General features: G+C 36.2%; 1 protein-coding gene across 1 annotated transcript in view; it reads right to left on the bottom strand.

Annotated features, from left to right (window-relative positions):
* PRKD3 (protein kinase D3) overlaps positions 1–13,583 on the bottom strand; it is a 64,473-nt gene extending 50,890 nt beyond the window's left edge. Inside the window, exon 1 of the mRNA XM_004686291.2 lies at positions 12,707–13,583. Within this exon, the coding sequence (XP_004686348.1) occupies positions 12,707–12,994 (288 nt within the window). The 5' untranslated portion in view covers positions 12,995–13,583. The remainder of the gene's footprint in view (positions 1–12,706) is intronic.
* Between the last annotated feature and the right edge of the window lie 6,939 nt (positions 13,584–20,522).

Raw genomic sequence — 20,522 nt, 5'->3', positions numbered from 1 at the left:
AAGGAATAAACAGCTGTCTTGTAAACACTAGAAAATTGACTGACGTGTATATTCTACAATGCATAAAACCAAAAATACACTTAATTTAGCAGCTATTGTGATCTAATGACTATCTGATTACTGCTAATTTCCAATAAACTCAACAAAGAAGGGATCCCAGAGTACAGTGAATAAAATCTAGTTTTTGTTTTTCAGTTTAGAAAAACTGATTAGTAAGTAATATTGATAAACTGGCATTTATTGTGTTTTTATGTGGTAGAGTCTGGACTAAGCATTTTATAAATATGTCAATAATATACACACATGTATACATACATATAAAATCATGATATGAGCACTATTTTAAACCTCATTTTTCAAATAAGAAACCAAAGTCACACAACTAATAAGTATTAGATATTTAGTAGAGAGCCCAAATTTGACAGATGCAAAGCTCACTCATATTTTTAGTTACTATTACTAAAATACTGCTTCTTACAATTTTTCTTTCTTTATTCAACTGAGTAATATCTGTTGAACACTTTCTGTGGACATGGTGTTTGATCTCAGGGAGTTTACAGTTTTATAGTGGACACATTAAAGGGGCAATTAGAATCAATATGATGAAAAATAAAAACAGGGGCAATCAGAATCAATATGATGAAAATAAAAACATGGTTTGTACAGGATGCCAGCACCTAACCCAGACTGTAAAGGTCAAGAAAAGACTTCCTGGACGTCTAAGCAGAGGATGTGGTAGGGGAAGGGTGGTCCAAGCAAAGGAATAGCAGGCACAATGGCTTCATAATGGGACAAAATGACATGCTTTGAGTTAGGAAAGGAATCTGAACAAGAGATATGCCTTTGGGAACCATCAGCACTTCTTGTAGTAGTTCAATAACACCTTACACAATCAATCACATATTTCTATCACCTGCTCCTTATTACAACCAAAATGTTTGTTTTGTTAACTGCAGGGATTGAAAACAGTGATTATCATGAATTTTTTAAATAACTAACTCTAGTTCATATAAAATGGAGAGGAGCATCAGTTTTATTTGTTTAGAATCACTAACTAAAAAGGCTCCATACATGATAAACAGCCAAATTTCTGCTCTCCCACTGACTAAGGATGTTGAAGGCATCTTGGTTTACCCATGCTAAAAGCTATCAAAGTACTGTCAAAATATGGCATCGTACCAGCAGTTGAGGTTTATTTCCCCTGATGAAGAACTACAGTGATACCACAAAAAAATAGTTTAAAAATGGGTTTCATAATTCCCCCAGTAAGATGACAGTTTTTCCTTTGATTCACTTGTTACACTGTGCCTTCATTTCAGAACTTATCTATACTATAGCACTATAATTTGACATTTACTCATTTTTTTTTCTAGAGGACAAATCATTAGGGGGAGGGAATTTGCTTTTCAAATTGTAAACTATAGTATTTAACAGTATGACTGAACAGAGTAAGTCAATGAACTATTTGTTCAACTGTGTGAAGTCATTCTAGATGATGACGACATGGTAAGGGATCACTATATCAATATCCTAGCTTCTGTGATACTAAATAGAAAAAATGAAATAACCAATGTTTATTTTTCTACCTAAAGTTTCCAACTACTCTAGTAACTTAGACATATGTAGACCTCAGTGAATGTTTAAATTATAAGATTTTAAAAATACATATTATATTTTCAGTGTGTGGAAAATAATAATGGCAAGTTCATACAAAGAAACATCCAATTTTAATATCTGGAAAAAAATCTTTAGCTTATTATTTATCTGGTCCTTAAGCTTGTTCACTGGACTAGAAATTCTCAACTCTGGCTATTCATTACAAATAATTATTCATTATAGATAATTTAGTGCCTGGGAAAAAGAATCTGTAAAGATTCAAACTTACCCAGCATGTAGGACTGAAAACCATCAATAAAAACTAAGTCACATGAACTTACAGACACATACATGGGGTTTATAGACATGTGTTTTGATCCTTGACAACATGTGGCGTCACAAGAGATTTTTAAAATTTTAGCCATTTTTTCAAAAATATGACAAAATAAATTTTGAAAATTTTGTTCCTAATTATTAAAAAACAGCATCAGGAAATGCTCACTCAGAGACTAATCAGAAAAACTCATGGATTGCTTAAAAATAGTTACGATTTTATGTGGGGGAGACAAACACTGAAACCTAAACATTAATGATTATTAACCTGTTCATTTCATTGTACCCAATAAAAAATTACAGAATCATGGAAAAATGTGACAAGAATTTTATATATCCCTTCAACTTATTTCCAATAGGCTGGAATTGAAACAGGCTTAAAAAAGCCTTATTCAAATATAGTCATGGTATAACCCAGAGGTAATTAAAATACAACTTTCCCATTGCACTACATTATTTCAAAATTCTGGACAAGAAAGAAGATCAGAAGGAAAGCAAGGAAGAACAAGCTTAGGAGAATTTCATAAGGATGGTAAAATGGCACACTGTAAAAGATTAAAAGAAGTTTCAATGAATACAAATTCTCAAAAATTCAGATAATTATAACCTTAAGACCAAGCTCAACAAACCCAGGCAACAAAAAAACAGAAAAAGAAAGCCACAATAAGACACATCAGATCCAACTGTTGGAAACCAAGCAGAGAAAAAAGGTAAATAAAGTCAGTAAAAAGAACATACAGCACACAATGGGGATCTAATATGGTAACCAGCACTTAAATTACTAAAAGGCTAAATATAATACGTTATCATTCTCCCTTTTAATTTCTTTAAAACACAATTTATTGTCAAAAGCAAGAAGAGTAACAAATGTGCTGCAGGATGAGTCAATTTTCATTATAGGCATATTCTGTTTTTGTGAATTTGCTCACTTGTTAAAACTTATTGGTAACCACAAAATCAACACTTTATGTGCTTTTGTGGTCACTTACAGACATGAACAGACAGTGAAAAATTTGAGTCATTCTGTGCATGTTCCCAGTTGAAGTCAAATAAGGTGATGCTTTGTCTTGATGTAGCTCTCACAGTGTAAACTGCAGCTTTTTTAAATTGAGTATCACCTGTTCTGAAATTTTGTACACTTTGATGATGACTTCTGCTTAAAAATATGGATGCACGTTAAGTTTCACTGTGGCATGGGTTATAGAGCTATTGGCCATGAGATGTTAATGAATGGTAATGAATCAATAATATATATAAAACAGTGTCTTTAAATAGAAACGCACATAAAATAAGGCTACTGATTCACTGATTGAAAAAATGTGAACAGATGCTCACAGGAACCTAACCCTGTACTTCCCCTAGAAGCAATGGTTCAATAATTACTAATTCAGTGTTTGAGACAACCCTATAGAACATAATTGTCACAAATAATAAGAACTGAGTAAATGTGGAAATAAAATATGACAACTATAGCACAATGACAATAGGAAGAAAATAGAAATATTTTATTCCAAGACATATATTACATTATACATGGTGGGTATGAAATGGTTTTGAAGAGAAGTCTATGATAAAATTTTTTTAGAGCTTTATTTATTTATGCCTACAAGAACTGGACTGTAGTCCAGAGGTACAGGAGGGTGTGAGGATTCACCAGAAATAGAGTGGGGAGCAGAACTGAAAAACATAGCTGAGGGGAACAGTAGGCAAGACAGAAGAGAGCTACTGCACCACGTGTATAAGCTCCCAGGCCGGCCAGGGATCGAACTCATACTGCAGTGGCTGGCAATAGCTTGATAGCACAGTCTTTAACCCCAGCACCACAAGGGAGGCCCAAGAGTCTATGATAAATTAAAGATGTATATTAAACGAACTAGAGCAAAGGTTGGCAAGTATTTTCTGTGAAAGGCCGGGTAGCAGTATTTTAGGCTTGGTGGCATAGTCTGTCACACCTACTTAACTCTGCCATAGTAGCAGTCAAGCAGTCATTGACAAGATGCCTCTGAATGAGGACGTATGTTAACAAACACGTGGTGGATCACACTTCACCCACAGATGTAGTTTGCTGCCCCATGCATTATAGCAGTCGCTAAAAGTTTTTAAAGAGTATATAATAAATGAATAGTGGAGATTAAATGAAATTATATGACAAAAAGCTGAAAAGGGTAAAAATGACACAAACCGGAGATGACAAACGAAAAACAATGAGCAAAAAAAAAAAAAAAAAAAAAAATTAAATGTATCCATACTCAATATTGCATCAGTAACAATGAAACTAACACAATGTTAGGTATCAAATACACCTCAAAAAGTTTTTATTAAATTTTAATTGAACTGGTCTAAATACTTAAAAGCAACCGACATCACCCAGCTATATGCAGTCTACAAAATTCCATATTACATATGAAGATACAGAAATCAGAGCCAAAACATGTAAGAAGGACTACATTACAAATACTACTTAGAATAACTAAAAAGCAGGAATGGGTATATGAATACCCATTTCAGGACAAGGAATATTACCAAAGATGAACATTTACAATGAAAAAGAGGTCAACATCCGGAGAGCCTTAAGTATCCCAAATAGACTGCAAAATAGTCTCAAACACATGAAGCAAAAAATGACTAAAACTGAAAGGAAAGACCTCTTCCCCAGGAAGTTCCTGAGCTGCTCTCCCATTGCTGCTCCCAGGCTCCATGTGGACTGTCTATTCCTGAGACTACGTGTAATGAGGTTTGGACAGGAAACCTTAGGGCCGAGGAGCCACTCACACCAGCCCTCTCAGGACTGCTGCGCTTTCCCAGCTGTACTTCCACAGTCTTCTATGTGTGTCTAGGAGCAACATGTATATCTCTCATCTCTTTCGGGCTTACCTGCTCTGCACTCACCAGAAATCACAGTAGTAGGATCAGGTATCAGGCATCACCCACTGGATCTCAAGGTCTGGGGCTGGACTATAGTCATAGGCAGTTTGGTATAGTTCTAACAACATACCAGATATAAGCCCCCAGAGGGATTCAGTAAGAATAATAGTTGTTTCAATATTCTTTGGACATTAGAAAGCAATAATTAAAGAAGCTTATATTCCCCAAAATACCAAAAATGATAACAATGAAGCCCATTCCACAAAGGTAAAATGTTTACAGAGGTTGCACACAAACTCACACTTCCTAATTTGGATAAAATGATTTCCTACTTCATGAATTAGCTCAAAAGATACTTTCTGAATAAGTATGTGGAGTTCTACCTCCAGAAAAGGAGTTATTTAATCAGTTAGTGATCAAGAATTAAGTCCAACATTCAAATCCGAGAACTTCTTTAGTATGTAAATATTCTGTATGAGATAACATGGAATTCTACAGAAGTCATTATTAAAGATCAAAGTGAAATTTATAGTGACAGTTACATAATTTCCCAAATTACACCATAATTTAAATTATTTTAAAAATCTTAATATGGCCTCAAATGGATATTAAAGTCTTCCACAACTTTAGTCCCTAAGTACTTCTACTTCCTACATGCATTTACAGTTTCATTTACATTTCATCCATTGCAGGTTTGATAAATATGATTAGTCAACAATACCAAATGGTTTCTAGTACTGCACTATGTCATATTAGGGTCTGCATCAAATGAGATAAAATACCAGGCAGGTATATGTGGCCTTAACACAGAATTAAGGGGGTAAAGCAATAAGGGATTAGAAGCCAGATCAATGATTCCAGCAAGGTTTGCCTGATTTCTGTATCAATAGGTTTTCACTATACTTTTCAAGTAATACCTATTATCTGTATCTCTCTCATTTTGTATATAGCTCAGACCGTCAGTACCAACGAGGTTTGCACATACCCTTATTTTAATAAAAAGTGATTTAAGAACTTCACAGGGATTGGTGAAACTAGGAAAATCATTAGCATGGCAAAATAAATTGGGGAAGGATTCAACAACATACTTGATGAGTAGAAGAACACACTGAAGGTCTCCAAGAAGTGCTAACAAATCTGTTGGAGTTATAGAGGAAAAGGAAGAAACTGAAGCAGAAGCAGCAATGAAGACATTACTAAAACTTGTCAAAAGGGTTTCAAATTGTAGATATTAAAGATGAAATTATGATCCTTGGGTGGAACAAGCATTAAAATCCCTATGTTCACCAGGGATTACAAACTCTAGAGTAATGCTTATATAAGTTAAGAGACAACTTCTGATCACAATGTTTTCCCAAAAGATCATGGCTAAAAAATACTTCAACTATCAATAGTCAAAACCAATGACACTGTCTGCTCCTGATAGCTCACAATTTTTTTTTTTTGATAGCTCACAATTTTTAAGTCATGGCTTGATGATCAAAGATCATTGGAAGCTGATGATCCTCCTCCTGCCAAATTGATAGAAGGCCAATAGCAGCCTAATGCTATTGTCAATGACTATGTCAACTCATTTCATCTTGTCATATAGGAATTTTATCAACTCAGATACTAAATGCAAGTGCAGTACAAATGCTATTTTAAGAGTACATTAACCTAAATTTTATTACGGTATGTTGCTATAACTGTTCACCTTTTATTATAGTATGTTGGTTAAAATGTTCCATTGTATTAGTTATTTAGTCTCTTATTGTGCCTAATATTAAACATTGCCACACATGTGGCATACAGGAAAAAACAACATGTAGTGTTTTATACTATAGACACCACTAGGTGTCACAGAATATACTTCCCAGAGATAAAAGGAGACTACTATACTATACTGAATAAGAATGATGAGAAATGACATTCCTGTTCTTCACAGCAGAGAAAAAAGCTTTCCATCTCTCCCACTGAGTATGGTATTAATTGTTGATCTGTCATATATGGATTTAGTTGTGAAGTATATGCCTTCTGCGGACCATCCTTTTATCCTAGGGATAGATCCTACTTGGTCACGGTATACAATCCTTGTAATATCTTGTAATATGTTCTTGAATTTAGTTTGCCAATTATTTTACTGAAAATGTTTTAAGCCTGTGTCCATCAGAAATAGTGATCTCTGGTTTTCTCATGGTAGCTATTTGGTTTTGTTAGCAGAATAACAGTGGCCTCACGGAACAAGTTTAGGATGTTTACATCTTGTCAGTATTTTGGAAGCACTTGAGGATAATTGGTATTGATTCTTCTTTAAATGTTTGATAGACTTCTCTTGTGAAGCCATTGGTGTTGGAATTTCCAGAGTTGGGAGTTTTTTCTTTCAAGAGTTATTTATTTATTTATGCATATAAGAACTGGAATACAGGCCAGCAGTGCAGGGTAGGGGGACAGTGAGAGGATTCACCAGAGAATAGGTGGTTTGACTGAAATACACTGTTGAGGGGAGCAGTGGTGAAGATAGGAGAGGTCTGCTGCACCATGTGGTTTAGTTAGGCAGGTTCCTGAGTTAGGATTTTTTTCATTATTGAATCAGTCTCTTTGCTTGTTTGAGATCTTTCTAATGTCAGTATTAGACATATCACTTCTGAACTTACATTCACACATAAGGAAATTAACCTCAACCCTTAACTCACATTTTACACATAAATTATTTTGAATGGATTGTTAATGCTGTATTGTGTTTGTCCTAAAAGACTGTAAAGTCCTGCCTCTCAGCAGCACCTGTGAATATAATCTTTGTAAATAGGAAGTTTGTAGGATGAGGCTGTTAGGTGGGTCCCAACCCACTCTGACTGTGTCCTTTATAAAAAGGGGACATTTTGTCACAAAGACAGATACTAACAGAGATGAGACAACATGAGAGCAAAGGGACAACAGCACCTACAGGTCAAAGGGTGCCAAGGCCACCAGCAGGCGGGAGCAGTGCATGGCACAGATTCTTGCTCACAGTCCTCAAAAGAAATCAATTCTGCTGATAGCTATTGTTTTATTTATTCTTTTTTCTCTTCACATTTGACTTGTCTCTGTACACAAATTATTTCTAGCAAATCATTTTATAAAGTTCACAAACCTGTATCTTTTCCCTGATTGTATAATTTTCTGTTGGGAAATTCTCCCTTCCACCAAACCACACATATCCATTTCCCATCATCCTTTATTCAACAAGGATTCTATTATCTACACTTTTTCAACTCAATGTGGTTTCTGAAGGAGCATCAATATCACCTAGAGTGTATTAAAAAGTAGATCTATCCCAGACTTTCTAACTCAAAATATACATTTAAGTAGAATCACAGAACCATCAGCATGCATATTAGTTTAAGATGTACCGCTATTGTTGTGAGGATTAAGTAGAAATACGCACAAAATTTCTGACAGAGTAGGAATTCAATTACCAATATAATCTCTTCTCCCCATCCATATCTTTGCTAATCTTGGGTTTTGTTTTTTTTTTTAAGATTTATTTACTTATGCATACAGAAATGGGGTACAGGCAAGAGGTGCAGGGTCAGTGAGAGGGTTTCACCATAGCCAGAATGAGGAGCAGAATAGGTAGACTGACAAAGTACACTGCTGAGGGGAGCATTGGGTGAGACAGGAGAGGTCTGCTGAGCCCAGTGGGTCAGCTCTGGGGCGGGGATTGAATTCACACCTAAGCGGCCACTTGCAATGCTGTGCTATAACCTGCTGTACCACCAGGGCAGGCCCTATCTTGGGTCTTTTTCCTAGGTCTCACCTCTGAAATTATTGAAATCTTTTTCATTCTTTAAATATCAAGTTAAATGTTACTTCCTGTGTGAAGTATTCTACAACTCTTATCAACTGAGAAGAGCACTTTTTATTTTCACTTCTCTTTCTACTTTCTGCATTTTACACAACAGACCAATGTTTTACAATCTCATCTACTGAGCGATCAAATCGCTTAAAATATAAATACTCTAAGATCAAATATTCACATTATGATTGCTGCCTAATAGACTGTGTATTTGTGGGTAGAGTATTTGAATAACTTAGCATATGAGTAAATCAGTTTATCACATACACAGTTCTTTTTACAAAAGTACAATATAATTATTGTTTTTTAAATTATGCATCCCTTTACTCAAGTAGCTGCTGAATTATGTAAAAATATAGTTTATGCACCAAACTATAACCATGAATCATAAAGCGCACATTAAAAGAATATATCAATGAAATTGAAACAAGAAATTATAAAAAAGCACAATGAAGGTATAAAGCTAGTGAACTGGTAGAAATTTTGTTTTCTTCCACTACATTAGCAAGTTCTAACTGATTTTGAAACGACCTTTTCCAACTTAAATTATTTACTTATTTTAATTTCATTTTTTCAATGTCAATAAAACAAAATTCTCTATTTTAGTTCCATTACTGTATAAATCAGCCTTAAATAAGTTATGTGCTAGAATCTTCAAATTATCCCATGTTAGAGCAAAATATGCTCTATCAATGCATTGTTGGGTCTACAAGTTAGTACTTTCACTATAGGACTATATTTGTGGAAATTAGCATTATAAAGCCGGGGTCTACTATACTGGCAGACATTATTTTCCCTCACTATGCCAAGCTTTTCATGGGAAAGGATAAGGCCTGGTTAGGCCTTGTTACCAAAACTTAATCAATGTCCTATCTTTAGAAAATTCAGCTATTTGTTGACTAAGAATAGAAATAAAAGCAGCAAATATGCCTTGAGGGTCCTGGGCATTAACCAAGAGCTGCACATGTGTAGAAAATGAAAGTGAATGAAAAAGTTGCAAGTGTTAAATGTAAGGGAGAAACAGTAAAATGAAATTCTGACATAGTTTTTCCATCTTCAAAATGAGTAAGAGATCCATGAAACCTCTTCATAAAACTCAGAATCAAAGTTGATTCCCTAAGATTTTTTTCCAGTTAGGACCTACAGCCAATCTCATCCCTTGAAACTTCAGTATCCTTATCTGTCTCTATTAGTGAAGATTCAAGTTTAGATTGCATAATTCAAAATTTCACAGCTGGAATTATACACTAGAAATCATCTCAACCCTATCATTGATACATCTGGAAACTGTAATCCACAGATGCAAAATCATGTGTCCACAATTATTCAGTAAATAGTAGCAAAAATAAATTACAGTATCCAATCTCAATACTCTTAGTCACTGCACTTAAATAAGGATTTTAGTACATGTCAAAAGGAATATATGATGTTTATGTTGTAAGTGTGCTATGTATTTTTGCCAAATACATCCCTATATCACCATAACATTCAAAATCTCATCCCTATAATATTTAAGTTTGACTATATCCATAAATAATAATTCTATTCATATTTGTATAATGTTTACCCTGAATTGTTTTTTGATCTCTATCCTTTTTTCTGCAGCATCACTTGAATTTTGCATATAATAAGATTTTCTGACCTAATCTCCCAAGAGTTTAAAACCATCTGACTCACTTTTCATATCTACATTAACCACATAGTAACACTAAATCTAAGATAATCCTGTAGAAAATCAGTATGCCTCTGTACAAATGTAAGAACTAAGTCATATTTCCAAAACTTATAAATTGAGTAATACAGACCCTACCAAACATGGATTATGAGTTTCTATGAACTCAAATAAAAAGGTATTAAAATTACAAATTGTATTTAAGTTAAAATTTTACCCATAGTCTAAGTTAAAATCTTTACCCATCAAAAAGTATGTCCTAGTTGTGAAAACCCTCTGTAACATTTAATGAAAGGGAAATGAAAAGCAAAGGTATTTAAAGACATGGAGATGGTTCCACAGATTTATAAAATTAATCTTACTTTAGGCCACATGTAAGGAATGAGGTCTCTGTTAAAGCAAAGGAAACAAAGGCTTTCACAAACCACGTAACATTTTTTGACAGTTAATTATATAAGATGATGACAAACCATACATGTAAAGCATAATGAATTGAAACAAAAACAACAAAATGAGGTGCTTCAAATATATTAATCTCACTGATGTAATTTTTTTTTAAAAAGATTTATTTACTTATGCATACAGAGCTGGGGTACAGGCCAGAGGCTCAGGGGCAGTGAGAGGACTAACCAGAGATAGAGTGGGGAGCAGAACAGGCAGATTGATGAAGTACACAGCTGAGGGGAGCAGCGGGCAAGACAGGAAAGGTCTGCTGCGCCATGTGGATCACCTCCGGGGGCAGGCGATCAAACTTGACGGAAGCAACTGCAGCCAGTTTGCAGTGCTGCACTTTAACCCACTGCACCACCAGGGAGGGTCCACTGATGTAATTTTTTTTTTTAAAGATTTATTTATTTATTCATACAGAATTGGGGTACAGGCCAGAGATGTGGAGGTTGAGAGGATTCACCAGGGACAGAGTGGGGAACAGAACAGGCAGATTGACGAAGCACACTGCTGAGGGGAGCAGCGGGCGGGTCAGGAGAGGTCTGCCACGTCATGTGGTCTCCTCCGGGGCAGGCGGGGATCGAACTCATGCAGAAGTGGCTTTAGCTTCTTAGTGCAGTGCTTTAACCTGCTGTGCCACCAGGGAGGGCCACCACTGATGTAATTTTTAAACAGAACAGAGCATACTCATTTGTCTGAAACAAATTTGAACTTTATCTTTGATCAAAATGAAATATGACCAATTCACACTTCTTTAATTAACATAATTTTATGGTAAAATAGAGATCACTTCATCCACTGAATAAAGATTATTAAAGATATTTAACTAAAGCTCTTTAAAAATGGTATATGGCGGGCTCTCCCTGGTGGCGCAACAGGTTAAAGTGCAGCACTACAAAGCTAGCCACAACTGTTTCAACACAAGTTCAATCTCCCGCCAGGGAGGTGACCCCACATGGCCCGTCTTGCCCACTACTCCCCTCAGCAGTATTTTTCAGTCAATCTAACTGTTCTGCTCCCCACTCTGTCTCTGGTGAATCCTCTCAGTGCCCTACACCTCTCGCCTGTACAGCAATTCTGTATGCATAAATATAAAAAAAAGGTGTCTGGCACAGGTTGTAGGTAGGTGGATAAGAAACAAAATAAAGCCACCCTTAATTTTCATACATTCAAAATACACTTATATCTATTTTAAGAGAGTGCATGGCTCTCACGTTAAAAAGCTGTTTTAGGTGATATTAGGATCTACGGGGGGGAAGAAGAGGGTATTAAAAAAGAGAACAGGCCCTCCCTAGTGGCGCAGCTGGTTAAAGCACAGCACTCAGAAGCTAAAGCCACTTCCGCATGAGTTCGATCCCCGCCTGCCCCAGAAGTGACCATACGGCGCGGCAGACCTCTCCTGGCCAGCCCACTGCTCCCCTCAGCAGTGTACTTCATCGATCTGCCTGTTCTGCTCCCCATTCTGTCTCTGGTGAAGCCTCTCGCCGCCCCTGAGCCTCTGGCCTGTACCCCAATTCTGTATGCACAAATAAATAAATCTTTAAAAAATAATAATAATAATAAATAAATAAAGAGAACAGAACACAGGATACAGGAAAAGCAGCAGGTGGACCTAGGGCTCAGCTCTGCTAGCCCATGAGTTGTACCTTCCACCTCCTGATTCTTTTCTCTGAAAACAAATGTGATTTCTTCAGTCCTCTTGACTTTATACTGATTTTCCTGTTCCAATAGAGAAATAGAATAAGCCAGTATTTTTAAGTTGAGATATTGAGTCCAGTTGTTAAGACCCTGAAATTTCAAATTGCAGCCTCAATACTCTATAAGGACTCTTCCCAAAATGCTGAGAATCAAGATATAAACAACATAAACAATGGACTGGTTACATATGTGTTAAATACTACAGAATGCATAATTTAGAAAATAGCACTATAAACATTATTAATTAGAAAAAGCAATGCTATAAATGGCATGCACAGTACCTTTTGATATACAATGGAGCACACAAGATCCTTGACAGCAGATAAAGATAGTTCCTGGGCTTCAATGGTCACACTTTCCCGTGTAAGGCCAATTTGTAGCAGAAATGAAATTGTATGCACTGAGCCTCTGGAGTTGGTGAGAGACTGTGCACTGAAGCTTCCATTAGAGAGTCGAGCAGAGAGTCCTGTCTTGGGACTTGAACACGGAGAAGGAGTTGGAAGCACAGCAGGAAGAGATGCAGGTAATACAGACTTCTGGGCTGATGGAGGGGAATTGTTTGCAGACATCTGCCTTCCTTTAATCTTTTAAAATAGTTGTTAATTCTTGTTCAATGGTTATAAGAGGCTTTTAAAATCACAATGGTAAAAAAATGACTGTACTTTTGGATTTAGTTGAAAGCTTCTTAATTTCCTCTTTTAAGTCACTCATGCCGATTACTGCAAGTTCTATAACTGTGAGTTGAATAAACAAAAGGCCCCACTTCCCTTAATAACAGTCCCATTAAAAGGAGCCTTGTCTTCAAGACCACAACCAGGGTTTTGGAAAGGATTTAACATTACTGAGTATCTTCATCAGAAAAGAGTAAACACTGCTAATTCACTAAACATCTTCATCTATTTTAAGTCTATCCTTGTCTCTCTTTTTTAATTTCAGAAAATACATATTGGGTAAAAGTTGTTTTTCTGTCAAGATGAAATCCTCCTGGTTAAAAAAAAAAGTGTTCAGGATTAGCCTATTCAGTATTTAACCTTTACTTCAGTGATTTATGGGACACTTTCTCAAATGTCCACATGCTAAATGCCCTCAATCACCCACATTTTCATTTGAGGGGTAATTTTTTTTCTATGATGAAGTACAAAGCTTTTAAAAAATAGATATATTTCATCTGATGAAGTGATCCATTAAAAAAGTTGATACTTTCTGAAATGGTGAGACCGCCTAGAAAGAATAAAAAAAAAACTTTTAGTATTTTATACCCACTTGACATTATTTTAAAAATGCAAAAATCCCTATTATTTTTAAAACAATATTTTTTGGCTATACATTAATAATTCACCAATAAATCCCAAAGGTAATCATTTGTTGGATCTATTTATCAAAGCCATAATTTTCACTGTAGGCATATTTGCAAGAACTTCCTACTCAAAAAAAAAAAACACAAAAAACTAACATTCCTCACTAATACCTGAAACTTGAAGATCAAACGCTTTTATTTCATAATTATATAACTGAGAGAACAGAAAGGACAAAAAAGACTGACATTGACATGGAAAAGACAATTTAAGAATATTCTTTTTTATATTAAAAGTCTAATTCTGTGAAAGAATGATTCCTGATTTGCTTTGACAGATTACTTGCAGAAGGCTACGGAAGCAGGAAGGAATATACTAGTCACTTAGATGGCCAACAAAGAAACGTGAAAGACACACGGCAAGGACATGGGAAAAATATAAAGTATTTCTAAAAGTAAAAAAGACGACACATGACTAAATATGTATCAGTTTTTATGAAATGACAGTTCAAAAAATAAGGGGAAAAAGTATGAGTTCCTCCATGTTTAAGTGAAATGGCTCACAAGGGATGAATGAGTCTAAACTCCACCTATATACCTGTGAACAGTTCTAATGAAGCAAGCAGGGTGGGGGCAAAATGACTACCAGAGAGTAGTTAATGTGACTAAATCAGGATGAATGTAAGACAACAATAAAAACACAGAGTCAGGAATGACAAAGTTCAAGAAAAGCCAAAGCTTCGGGGAAAAAATTGCTTTAAGATAACAATTTTATAGCTACATTTAAATAACTTTAAATCATCCCACTTTACATTATATGCCATTTAACATCTCATGATAGCTCTCTGAAAGATGAAGGATCAAATGATCATTTGTGCAGATGAGAAAAGTGAAGCACAAACGGATGAAATGACTTTCACCATATTACACAGCTATAAAGAAGGTGGAGGGGATTATGACCCAGGTTTCATATTTTCTTACCAAATGCTGTCCCACAGTAACATACTCTGTCTCAAATAGAACAAGGAACTGAGAGAATCACTGCTCAGAGAGGACTCTGTTCAGGTTGAGAGATCACATTAAAAAGGCGGAATTGCTCAACTTGTATCTTTCTTACCTTCTCTGTTTTTAAACTAAAGTTGTACAAAAGCACTGAAACCTGAAGCCTGAGTCTTATATGAATAAGAGAGACTAAACAACTGTGAGTGTAAGTCTTCAGGTCCTGATGCAATCCGTCCCATATTACAAGAGCAATTAGGAAGTGTAATCACAAAGCAGTATTATACCTTGGGCTCAGAAAATAATCATGACCTGGAGATAGGTCAGAGTTGCTCTAAGTTTTGTGGGCTTAGAGGAAAACGGAAGCAGATTTCAGAAATTAAGAGATACATACACCTAATCCTTGGTCAAATCTGAAAGCAGATAATGAAATCAAAGGGTTTTTGAATACACCTATAAAAGAATATAATGGTAACATGGATTAAAACAAGTAATGTTAAATCAACTGTATTTACATCTTGAACTTTTTAGCTGGAGGAAATAATTATAATAGCTCACAGTAACTGAGTTCTAAAATAAGCTTGGCATAAGTGGTACCTCATTCATCCTCACAACACATTTTTAGCAGTCAAGAGATTTAAGTTCTTGCCCAAGATCTACACAATTAACAGTTAGAGGAAAAATAGTGTATTTTTGTCAAAACAGTACTCATAGTAGTTTTCCATGTTATTTTTGTAAATATGTTGCTTAAGCATGAGCTTGATGTTAGCACAGCTGGGTAAATTTGTTGCTCACCAAGTTAGATGAGAAAAGTCTTTAGGTGAGTGTTATGGTACTCTACTTTTGGCCCTATATTGCTCTTGGTTATTTTTAAGATACTATAGACATATAAAATCCTTAAATTGTACAAATCTGGGAGAAATAAAGTTAAACATAGTAAGAATGAATTTACCATTTAATTTATAATGCTAGATGTGCAAATAGCAATGGAGAAATGTTGATTTATAAACTGTTCACAAGAATAGGAATTATCAATCCAAGTTTAATAGGAACTGCTAATCTAGTATAAGATTAAAAAGAGCTAATGCTAACCTAACCCTCAGCACAATGAGCGCGCATCAAAACCAATGTGTGAACTTGTTGCTAGTCAGCTTTTGTTACTATTATATTCATTTCTATGTCCCATATATATTTTTAAAGATTTATTTATTTATTTGTACATACAGAACCGGAGTATAGGCCAAAGGGTCAGGGTGGCGAAAGGCTTCACCAGAGACAGAGTGGGGAGCAGAACAGGCAGATCACTGAAGTACACTGCTGAGGGGAGCAGTGGGCGGGTCAGGAGAGGTCTGCCACGCCATGTGGGTCACCTCCGGGACAGGCGGGAATCGAACTCATGCGGAAGTGGCTTTAGCTTCTCAGTGCTGTGCTTTAACCCGCTGCGCCACCAGGGAGGGCCCTCTATGTCCCATATTTTTTAAAAAAGACTTATGTTTTCATGCATACAGAACTAAGGTATAGCCAGAAGGATCCACCAGAGACAGAGTGGGGAACAGAACAGACGATCAACGAAGTACACTGCTGAGGGGAGCAGAGGGCGGGTCAGGTACGTCTGGCACACCACGCAGGTCACCTCCCAGTCTGGGGATCAAACTCATGCTGAAGTGGCTTTAGCTTCTTACTGCTGTGCTCTAACCCCCTATGACCCATATTTTTAAGAGCATTTTTTTAAAGAAAGGAGTACTTAATAAAACCAAACAGAATGACCTTCAAATACCTAAAAAAGTGTTTGAGAATATTTTTATTCAGCATCACTGCAGATAATAAAAGAGAAGATAATAGCACTAATCACATCACAGACTGTTGGGAGAACTGAGCTACCACACACAAAGTACCTAGTTCTTGTAAGTGCTTGATACATTTTAGCAATTTTCATACTGTTAGATAAAATAATTAACAATTAGGTTCCTTCTTTAACATGCTAACCACTGCAACTGAAGTATGGTAACTCCATTAAATCCTAGCAACAACCCTAGAGATTTATTTAACTATTCTAAATTAAAGGAGCCAGCCTATGGAAGTAGTTGCTTGTCCAGGAATACAAGGCCAGTAAATAATAGAAATGAGTTGAAACTTGTTCCCCTAAGTCCAAAACCCATCTTCCTGCTACTATTTCATTCCTCTTCTAACAACCCAGTAAAGGAACAGGTTGTTCTGTGAGATAATGAGCTCCTTAACATACCTCAATCTGGTAGTTTCAGACTAACACATAAAAACAATAAATGAATAATTTTATATGCAGGTTAAATATTTCAAAATACAAGATTCTGTTGTATTCAGTAATTTTTGATGGCTGCCTCCCTATTAAGTTTCTATTTTACTATATCTGTTAAACCAGCCAAATAGGAAATGTCCAATAGTATAATCAGCCAATTAATCAAAACAGTGCTATTAATAAAGTATATAAAGGTTATGCCTTTACATAAGTATTTTTTAAAGTTTCAGCATGAATACAAATATAAGAAACTAAGTGAGCTGTCATTCGCCTGCCCACTCATCCCATCTGTTTTTCTCCTCGTTTTATGCTCTATAAGATGCAACAAGATGTAATGTGCAAAATATTACTATAAAAAACCAGTATATTTGTCTTTATGCTTCAATTATAAAAGTGAAATACTATATTTTACTAATTTATAAACTCCATCAGTTAAATGTTTGTTTATAACAGTTAACAGTTGGCAAGCCTTTATAGTCTGTTTATTTGAAACATGATAAATATTCCTGAGTTCTGTCACATATCTCATTCAGATGAACTTACACAATCTGTCACCACTGTTGAATGCAATCAAAGAGATATTAAAGGTATCTTGAGCCCAACCTGCCCTATTTAACAACTGAGCTAAAACAAAGCCAATGGAGGTTAAGTGACTTAATTGAGGGTTATTTCATGCTAATATTCCAACTTTCTCTCCTGCTCCCTCAAGACCCCCTTGCATACTTTAGCAAAGCTTCAAATTAGAAGTTCTGAGGGCAGTTTTGTTTTTTTTCCCCCCAAGTATTTACTGAGTGCCTATTAATTGCCAAACAGTTCTGAAGCTACTGGAGTTAAATACAGCAGTGATCAAAACACACACCACTACTGCCCTCTTCCAGCTTAGTGTGATGTGGGACACAGACATTAAACAAATATTCACAGAACAGCAGGTTATGACAAATTTTTAAAAGTGATTAAGACAGAGAATGCAAGAGGGTAATTCAACTGGAGCTTCAAGGTGCCCTTAAGGAAGAGCTATGTAAGTTAAGACTTAAAAGTCAGGGAAGTTGAGAGCAGAGAGGATTCCAGGAAGACAAAGACTTCCAGTTACTAAGTAATCAAAAGGAAGCTCATAATTTAGTAGTCTGTGTCGTTTTTGTATCTATTAAGGGCTCAAGTGAACTAAAATGCTTTTCCTATTCAGAATAACATAGTATGGCCCACTTAAGTTTTGTGTGCTAAGAATGCTAATTGATAAAAAGGCTGTTTTTATTTCTGTTGATATGTACATGTAAAAAACCATGTGGCTTTTTCCAAAGCAATACTGACCAGTGTCCTTAAGTCCTGTATCAAATGATACAGGCCTGACTGCTTAAAATCCTAATGTTGCTTTTATATTGCATGAAAATTTCAAACAGCTTTCTGAAACCACCCCTATACAGTAATTCCTACATCTATTCTACACATTTTCAAAGATGTAACTAAAATTGATATACTTACTTTCCTAAGAGTGCAGCATTAGACTAAATTATTGCTGCTATTAATTTTGTTCATCTCAAGCAGAGGTATTTGAGTCTCAACTCCTTCCACTGCCAGCGAATGAAGAGACAACACCAGGTCTGACTTCTGCTCAGACACTAAAATGTTTGTTAATAAGATTACAGACAGCCTGTCTGGCAATCCTGTATGAACCTAGGTTGGGCCTGATCTATCACCTCTTTGCTTTAGTGGCATCTGCGAAACCTGACTGGCTAATAGTCAATGAGCAATGTCTCTTGTGTTGCCACTATAAACTAATCACACAAGTGAGAAAAATTTTATCTACACTGAAATTAAAATGAAACGTCTTCTAAATATACTATCTGAAGTTTTTTCACTAATGAGACAAATGCTCCAAAGAAGTACCCAAATTTCACTCAATTACACAATGGGAGAGAAAAGCACTATCAGCATAAAGCCTGTGAGTCATAAACATGATTATTATTAAATCAAATTTAAACTTGTAAATAATTTCCCCATATACCAAGTTCTATTAAAGTAGTTTCTTTAAAAAAAAAAAAACAAGCAATTAACTACAGTTTGGTAATACATTCATCAATTTAAGAACGTCTTTTTAAAAATGAGAATAAAATGAAGCTTAAGAAAAATGCACTTAAATGACCTTTTTAATATGTTCCTATATGAAGTTTTTCAACCCTTATATAAGTTTAAGAATTTAATATCCAAAAGTCTGACTTATTCATTACTCCTGTGGTATGTGGCAGTGTTCAATGAAAAAAATCCACCAAAGAGAAATTTGTGTTTGAAAACTGTTGTACGATGAAAATGAAAGCTTAAAAATGTGTATATAGACCCACTGCTACCTGAGAGGCTTAAAAATTAGTTTCATGATATGAACCAGCCAACATTCCTGAATTTAAGCGATTCTAAAAAGTGAAACTTATAGATCAAAGTAGAGAACCTAGGATGGGAACTAGCTTGTCAAATACTCCAAGGTCATGGCCCAGGCCTGCCACATCTCTATTAATCGACTCAGATAAAACCCAACATGAAGGCTTCCATGACACGTTTCAAGGACTTTCATTAATTTTTTAAACTTCGTTTTGGCTTACTGTCCACGTTTGTATTCCATCCAGATCCTGACGGGGAGAGAATCAGGGTTCTAGAATTTCTAAAGTAAAAGTGACCTAGACTTGGTCGGGGAACTTCCCGAGCCGCCAGCAGCAAATCTAAAGGTACTCCCAGCCCTCATTGTATTTTAAGTTAGTATAAGGAAGCTTGAGCTAAGCAAAATCATAGTCGCTGAAAAGGTAAAACAAAACAAAATGTAGCAGTAAATACAAAATAGAAACAGTGTAAGAGTCTTGCAATCACATTTTCTAAAATGCAAATTACGGTTTTTTTTATAGTTTTGGCTTCCTTTGTGGCTCGGGTTCATTAAGGTGTCCCACAGCCTGGTAGTTCAGGTTGCAACTTATCCTTCCAAATCAAAGATGACACCGATAGTCTTATTTCCTGTGGGGATGGGTGTGGCTGCAGAGACAGTTAGTCCCAGCCATCAATCTGTGTATGGAAAAGTCTGCAGACAGGTCTCACACACTCCACTTGCTTGATTTAAATTTGTGCCCACAGACCGTAAGGCCTATGCTTCCGACTGCAAAGACTTCAAATAAAATATACAACAGACAATCGAGTCGTCTGTGGTTATTTTTACTGCTCGAAGAAACAGTCGCTCTCCTCCGTGTGCCTTCCCGAGTTGGAAGCACAGCTCGGGGCAAAGCTGCAACTTGAGAAAAACACGCGAGGAAACTGGGGTGGGGGCTTACAGGCTCAGCCACCCCTTGGAGACGGGCACAACCAAAGTGATGCCAAGAAAAAGGTCCTCCCGAAATCCGGTCGCGGGAGTGCCACGGCTCTGGCTGGGGGAGTTAGTTTGCGGGACCCCGCGGGGGACCCGGACCGAGGGGCGGGCGCGGGGGTCGTCGGCCCAGCGCCAACCCAAGTTGGCCTCGACACCCACGCCGGAACTTGGCCCCATCTGGCGGCCGCG

Source organism: Condylura cristata, unplaced genomic scaffold, assembly GCF_000260355.1.
Source record: "Condylura cristata isolate star-nosed mole 26May11 unplaced genomic scaffold, ConCri1.0 scaffold00020, whole genome shotgun sequence".
NCBI lineage: Eukaryota > Metazoa > Chordata > Mammalia > Eulipotyphla > Talpidae > Condylura > Condylura cristata.
The sequence above is the reverse complement of the archived record's forward strand: the minus strand, read 5'-3'. Positions and strand labels throughout refer to the sequence as shown.